This window comes from Elaeis guineensis, chromosome 4 (genome assembly GCF_000442705.2).
Source record: "Elaeis guineensis isolate ETL-2024a chromosome 4, EG11, whole genome shotgun sequence".
NCBI lineage: Eukaryota > Viridiplantae > Streptophyta > Magnoliopsida > Arecales > Arecaceae > Elaeis > Elaeis guineensis.
The window spans coordinates 16314425-16322362 of NC_025996.2; the positions used below are offsets into that span (position 1 = coordinate 16314425).

Below are 7938 nucleotides of genomic sequence, written 5' to 3' on the forward strand. Positions count from 1 at the left end.
TATGAAAACCTCTAATCAACCGTAGCCCATGTTGGGTTGGGAATCCCATCCCATTTTCTCGGTCCCTATATTAATGCATTAATATATTGAATGTCTATGATGGTGGGCACATGGATTGGATGGACCATGATTAAGTCCATATAACCGATTTGATTTGCATCCGACCAGACCAGAATATGAAACTTACGAGTTCATCATGGTCCCAAAAAGCCGACCTCAAGTGCTGTTAAACACATAAAGTTGGACCCGGAGCCATTACGCATGGCCCTGGTTTGCTGTAGCTTACATGGATGTGAGTTGAGTGCGATACGTTACAACGGAGGGGTGGCAGCGCCCAGGTCTCAAAGCTGATTGCCACCCATGTACAACTCCATCTATCAAGTAAATGAGTTAGATGTGGGTCTCATTCTTGAAACTAAAGGCGTGTTTGGTTAGGATTTAGCCGTTTGGTTCAAAGAAATTTTATTTCTATTCCGGTTCTAATAGAAATAAAAAATTTCATTCTCCAAAATTTATTATTATTTTTTTAAGTATTTAAATTTCATTCTGATTTTGATCCGATTACAAATCAAATGCAATAGAGGATTTGGCTATTATAATTTTTATTTCTGTTCACTTTGATTTTGATTCCGATCATCAACCAAATCCACCCTGAATAAACTTTCGGCCAACTTGTACCCGGGCTTGGCCTGAACGCTAATGTGTTATCACGTATACGTTGCAACGTTAGCAAAGGCGAACTGCAGTACACGCGGAGTCTCAATTAGGTTTCGAGCCTGCGGCAGATCACTGTCCACATAGAAGCGAAGCCGGACGACCCACCATCCCCATCCAACGGTCCAAAATAGCCGTATGACTCAAGACTACCAAATCTCGACATCTTGCAAATTGTCCAGAAAACGAAAACAAAAGCGCAAGACTAAGAGGAGAAAGAAGAGTGGCAGTGTCTAACGACGGGAGAGATCTCATCGTGGAGCCTTCTCCCCTTCGCTTTCTCTTGGCGACGGCGATCTTGTCTCCGGCAGAGATCGCTTCCTCCCGATCTCTCTTCGTCTTCATCCCCCCAACCATCTCTCCTCCTTCTCTCTCTAGATCCAGATCTCAGATCCGGGGGTCAGGGCCCTTCTACTTTCGCCGTTTCTCGGTTCCAGATCCCGCTCGTAAATCCGAGCCCTAATCCTAACGCTGACATCTGATTGCTTCCAATCTAATCTGGATTCTTTCGATTGGTTTGTTTCGATCTCGCAGACTTCTTGTGGTAGTTAGGGTTTCCGGAGATCCGGTGGGTTAAGGAGGCGGCGGAAGCGAAGAAGCAAGGGAGGGAGACATGCTGACCAAGTTCGAGACGAAGAGCAATCGGGTGAAGGGGCTGAGCTTTCACAGCAAGCGGCCCTGGATCCTCGCCAGCCTCCACAGTGGCGTGATCCAGCTATGGGACTACCGGATGGGCACCCTCATCGACCGATTCGACGAGCACGATGGACCCGTGCGCGGCGTTCACTTCCATAAATCTCAGCCCCTTTTCGTCTCGGGAGGTGATTTGCCTTCTCTTCTTGTCATCAGAATTTCCTCTTTGCGGATCGAGTTTTGTTATTCCCTAATTTAGTTGCTAATAAGGTAGAATTGTTTTTTAGATCTGCAAAGCTTAACAGAAATTCTTATTGGCCTGGTTTTATTTATAAATTATGCAGATCTGAGCGGTTCTGTTTAATTCTTTATGAACTGCATTTAAATTATTCTAGTGGTGATCGTGCAAAAATTTTATGTTGGAATATGTTCTCTATTTATCCAATTTTTGGCTTACCCTTGTTATTTTTTGAGTTTGATGCTGTTTTCTGTCTCTTTATCTTTTGTAATACCTAAAAGGTCTAACTTTGCTTTCTTTTGCTTTGATCTGATATCTAGAGATCCTAAATGTGGTGAAATGAATAGTAATTTCTAAGTTTTCTTAAGTTTTATAGTGAGTTCAGCGGATTTAATTCTGCGTGAGATTCTACTGGCTGCACCATGTCTGTTGATGTCACTATTTTTGCAGGAGATGATTACAAGATCAAGGTCTGGAATTACAAGACCCATCGGTGCCTATTTACCCTTCTTGGGCATCTTGATTACATTCGTACAGTTCAATTTCACGATGAGTATCCATGGATTGTTAGTGCTAGTGATGACCAGACTATTAGAATCTGGAACTGGCAGTCTCGGACATGCATTTCAGTGTTAACAGGGCATAACCACTATGTTATGTGTGCCTCTTTCCATCCAAAGGAGGACCTGGTTGTATCGGCTTCCCTGGATCAGACAGTCCGGGTATGGGATATTGGTGCATTGAGGAAGAAAACAGTGTCACCAGCTGATGACATCTTGCGCCTGAGCCAGATGAACACGGATCTGTTTGGTGGCGTTGATGCTGTTGTCAAGTATGTCTTGGAAGGTCATGATCGTGGAGTCAATTGGGCATCGTTTCATCCTAGCCTGCCTCTCATTGTGTCAGGAGCAGATGATAGACAAGTGAAACTATGGCGAATGAATGGTAAACTATAAAAACCCTTTCTAGGTTCCCTCATGTATTTGATAGCATTCACTGTACGATAATTGTTGTATCATCCCGGTCCAGGGAATGGGAAGAAAGGTTAAATAACTGAAAGTTTTAATGTCTTACCATCTATGTTCAATTTGTGGAATAGTAGTTTCTTTTGATTATCATGAAAACAAAATCAAACAAACAGTATGGATATTCTTTTTTTAATTTGATGACTCAAGAATTAGACAGATAAACTTTTATCATAGTTTCTGGTCTTTAATTAGAAATGTATTAACACAAGATGCTGGTCTTGTTAAACAGATACAAAGGCTTGGGAAGTGGACACGCTGAGAGGGCACATGAATAATGTCTCTTGTGTAATGTTCCATGCGAAGCAGGATATTATCGTGTCAAACTCAGAGGACAAAAGTATTCGCATTTGGGATGCCACGAAACGCACTGGAATTCAGACATTTCGCCGTGAACATGACCGTTTCTGGATTCTCACTGCACATCCAGAAATGAACCTTCTTGCAGCTGGTCATGACAGCGGTATGATTGTTTTTAAGTTGGAAAGAGAGCGCCCTGCCTTCTCTGTGAGTGGAGATACTCTCTTCTATGTCAAAGATCGGTTCTTGCGGTTCTATGAGTTTTCATCCCAGAAGGATAATCAAGTGGTTCCAATCAGAAGGCCTGGTTCTGTCAGCTTGAATCAGGGACCCAGAACACTGTCCTACAGCCCTACGGAAAATGCTGTCTTGCTCTGCTCTGATGTGGATGGTGGTTCATATGAACTTTATATTGTTCCCAAAGATTCTGCTGGAAGGGGTGATTATATGCAGGAAGCAAAGAAGGGAGCTGGGGGCTCAGCTGTTTTTGTAGCTCGCAACAGGTTTGCAGTTCTCGACAAGAGTAACAATCAAGCATTGGTGAAGAATCTTAAGAATGAGATTGTGAAGAAGAGTCTTCTTCCTGTTGTTACTGATGCGATATTTTATGCCGGGACAGGCAATCTGTTGTGCAGGGCGGAGGATAGAGTGGTCATATTTGATCTCCAACAGAGGCTTATTCTTGGGGAACTTCAGACCCCATCTGTCAAGTACATTGTTTGGTCAAGCGACATGGAGTCTATTGCCTTGTTGAGCAAACATGCAATAGTTATTGCTAGCAAGAAACTTGTACACCGCTGCACACTTCATGAGACAATCCGTGTGAAAAGTGGTGCCTGGGATGAGAATGGCGTCTTTCTTTATACAACCTTAAACCATATTAAGTACTGTCTTCCTAATGGGGACAGCGGAATAGTTAGAACCCTTGATGTTCCTGTTTACATAACCAAGGTTTCTGGGAGCAATATCTATTGCTTGGATCGTGATGGTAGGAATAGGGTTATATCAATTGATGCTACAGAATACATATTCAAGCTTGCCCTTCTGCGAAAAAGATATGACCATGTGATGAGCATGATCAGGAATTCACAGTTATGCGGACAGGCTGTGATCGCATATCTGCAACAGAAAGGTTTCCCTGAAGTAGCTCTCCATTTTGTCAAAGATGAGAGAACCCGATTCAACCTTGCTCTTGAGAGTGGTAACATCCAGATTGCTGTTGCTTCCGCAAAGGAGATAGATGAGAAAGACTACTGGTACAGGTTAGGCATTGAGGCTCTTCGACAGGGAAACACCAGTATTGTGGAATATGCATACCAGAGGACGAAGAACTTTGAGAGGCTGTCTTTTCTCTATCTTGTAACGGAAACATGGAAAAGCTGTCCAAAATGTTGAGGATAGCTGAGATTAAAAATGATGTGATGGGCCAGTTCCACAATGCGATGTATCTAGGTGACATTGAGGAACGTGTCAAGATCTTGGAGAATGCTGGCCATTTGCCTCTTGCATATGTCACAGCTGCCACTCATGGGCTTACTGACGTAGCGGACAGGCTTGCAGCTGAATTGGGAGATAATGTCCCCTCTATACCTGAAGGAAAAGTCAGTTCTCTCCTTATGCCACCTCGACCGCTTATGTGCAGTGGGGATTGGCCATTATTAAGGGTCATGAGAGGTATTTTTGAAGGTGGATTGGATAGTCTTGGGAGGACAGGCAATGAGGAAGAAGAAGAAGCTAGTGGTGCTGACTGGGGTGATGAGGATTTGGACATTGTTGATGTTGAAGGTGTGATTCAGAATGGCGATATTGTAGCAGAAGTTGAGGATGGTGAAGCCAATGAAGAGAATGATGAGGAAGGAGGTTGGGACCTTGAAGATTTGGAGCTACCGCCGGATGTGGATACACCGAAAGCTAACCCCAATGCTCGTTCATCTTTGTTTGTTGCTCCTACACCAGGCATGCCAGTAAGTCAAATATGGATTCAGAAATCATCTCTGGCAGGGGAGCATGTGGCTGCTGGAAATTTTGATACTGCCATGCGCCTGCTTAGCCGGCAATTGGGAATAAAGAACTTTGCTCCCTTAAAGCCATTGTTTATGGATCTTTACGTGGGTAGCCACACATATCTTCGTGCTTTTGCTACGGTGCCTGTGATATCAACTGCTGTTGAGAAGGGATGGAACGAGTCTGCCAGCCCTAATGTGAGGGGTCCACCAGCACTTGTTTTTAAGTTTTCTCAGATGGATGAGAAGCTTAAGGCTGCTTACCGTGTCACAACAGAGGGAAAGTTTCCAGAGGCTTTGCGGCAGTTTCTCAGTATCCTGCATACTATCCCACTTATGGTGGTGGACTCAAGGAGGGAAGTTGATGAAGTGAAGGAGCTTATTGAGATAGCCAGAGAATATGTCCTGGGCTTGAAGATTGAAGTCAAAAGAAAGGAAATGAAGGATAATGCAATTCGGCAGCAGGAGTTAGCAGCTTACTTCACCAACTGTAAACTTCAAAAGATTCATATGAGACTTGTGCTTGCAAGTGCAATGAGTAGCTGTTACAGGGGAGGGAGCTTCGCTACAGCAGCGAATTTTGCTAGGATGCTTTTGGAGAATAGCCCACCTGAAGCCCAAGCGAAGAAGGCTAGGCAGGTGTTGCAGGCCTGTGGTGATAAGAAGGATACTAATCAGCTGAATTATGATTTCAGGAACCCATTTGTGGTTTGTGGGGCTACTTTTGTTCCCATCTACCGTGGGCAGAAGGATGTTTCCTGCCCATATTGTGGGGCTCGCTTTGTGCCAGCCATAGAGGGGCAGATTTGTGCTGTTTGTGAGCTTGCGGTGGTGGGTGCAGATGCATCAGGCCTGCTCTGTTCTCCTACACAGACAAGATAGAAAGGTACTAGGTTTATATTATGGCATCTTTCTTTTTCGTGTTCGTTAGCTTAAGAATGTCATGTTATATCTTTGCCTGGGAACAGACTGATTGTGTGAGAGGTAAATCAATAAAAATAGGAAATGTTGCTTCATAGCATTTTGCTCAGTTCATTGAACCAGATGGGCACTTTTTAAATGTTGGAATTTTGATTAGTTCATGCAGATCATGTTTATTGGAGAATGTAAGATGCTTATTTACTTCAGAAAAGCGATGAGGCTTTCATTTGCTTTGTATTTGTTTAAAGATGTGCTGAGTTCTGTGTCTTGTTATGCTAATGCATCATGCATCTTCCTGAGTTTGTGATGTCCTGCAGGGTCAATTTCATGCTGGCAACTGCTTGAAGCCTTTTTGGAACTAAATACCCTATCACATCCCAGATTCCCACTCACGCAATAAAGTTGTTGTTGCAACTAATAGATGTGTCATAGGCTCATCCGCCTGGAGACACAATTTGAACAGTGAATAATTTTTATATCACCAAAATGACCTTGGGAGGCTGGAAATGATAATAATTGATACCTGTGCCAATTAACAATATTGGCCATTAAATGTACTGCTTATTTTGTGTCGTGTGGTTGTTCTTGTTCAACTTTTTGTCAACCGAAACCTCTTGCTTTCACATGGCATGGTCTGTGCTTCTAGCATTAACTTGGCATGTAGGAGATTTAAGATGAGGAAACATCCTAGTTTCTGTAGTTTAGTTTGGAGATAGTTTTGCGAGTTGCTTATCAATGCAATTGGATTTATTTCGTAACAGAATGTTGATGAGTTTGGGTTAATTTGAATAAGCAAACGTGTATCAAGCTGATTGAATGATGTGACGGTGAATAAAGCTCATGAGATCTTGAGGGTAAGGTAAGTGTTTGCTGTACAATTAAAGGTGACCATGTTGAAGGGGTGAGAAGCGGCAGTTATACTTGAGATGAGATGGTTTGGACGCATCACCGGTAGGGTTTGAATTTAGATTGAAGGGCTTGAAGGAGTAAGAAACTGGAAAGATGTATGTGGAGCAAGATGTTCTACGCACACTTTCCATTTCGTGGCACTCGATCTTGTAGTAACTGAAGTGTAGCAGATGCGGACTATATGATGTCAGGCTTCTAGTGTTTCGCAGACATGCTGTTGGTTCATGGGGAAAGCTTTCTGTGATTTACTTTGGCATTTAGGTGACTGTTTCCTGCCCTTGACATCCAATTTCCCAGTCGTCCTGTGGGGTGCCTCCCTAAAATCTAGTCTTTCTGCTTGATTTCCAAAGTCTCCGCTTGAGTGCTCTATATCGTGACTTAGAATTATGACTGCCTCAGCATAGCAGTGAATAAAACTTTTCCCATGTTTGCCTATCACATTTTTCATAATTGATATCAATGCTTTACGTTAACTCTCGCAACGATTCATGTATTTTGAAGTTTTTCCATTTAGGAGGATTGATGGCAGGACGACCTGCAGCAGATTTCGTATCATTCGTATGCCGGTTCCAGTATTGAGTTCAGGGAATGCTACGTTTTCGCAAAGTAGGTAAAACACCTCGAGCCACGATAGCATGGACGGTAATGCACTTTCAGTTGGTAGACTTGTATCCTGTATTTCTTCAATGTGAGCGAGAAAGCTGGTTCTTGAACGTGCATCCTGCGGCTTTTGAATCTCTGATCACAATGGGAAGCAAAATATTGATTTTGCTTCACTGGATGGTAAATTTGCTCCATATATGAACGGCAAAGGGGATCATCTGGCCTGTAAATTATTTGCTGTGCACCCTACATGAAATTAATGAACAGTTACTCCAAATTGTTCACCAAAATTTTGTTGACCCTACATGAAATTAATGAACAGTTACTCCAAATTGTTCACCAAAATTTTGTTGTCAATGATTGTTTATTTTATTTATTTATTTACTTAGCAAGAGCACTAGAATCAATCTTGCAGAAGAGGCAACGTCACCTGTGAGACTGGCCTCCCGTATCCGATCGTAATCAGCCATATTTATGCAACAGATGTACCGTGCCCTGTTTGTATGCATGTCAGATGGTTCGTAACTTAATAACTGCTGCATTCAGCTGTTCATATCGACCTGATTGTCTCAAGATTAACACAGCTGTTCAT

At 42.8% G+C, this 7938-nt stretch overlaps 1 protein-coding gene across 1 annotated transcript; it reads left to right on the forward strand.

Annotated features, from left to right (window-relative positions):
* Window positions 1-895: 895 nt before the first annotated feature.
* LOC105043668 (coatomer subunit alpha-1) lies at window positions 896-6081 on the forward strand. The gene is given in 5 exon segments (XM_010921310.4): window positions 896-1113; window positions 1249-1535; window positions 2036-2530; window positions 2843-4270; window positions 4273-6081. Coding segments are annotated over 4 exon segments (3654 nt in total). The 5' UTR covers window positions 896-1113; window positions 1249-1327; the 3' UTR covers window positions 5796-6081.
* Window positions 6082-7938: the final 1857 nt, after the last annotated feature.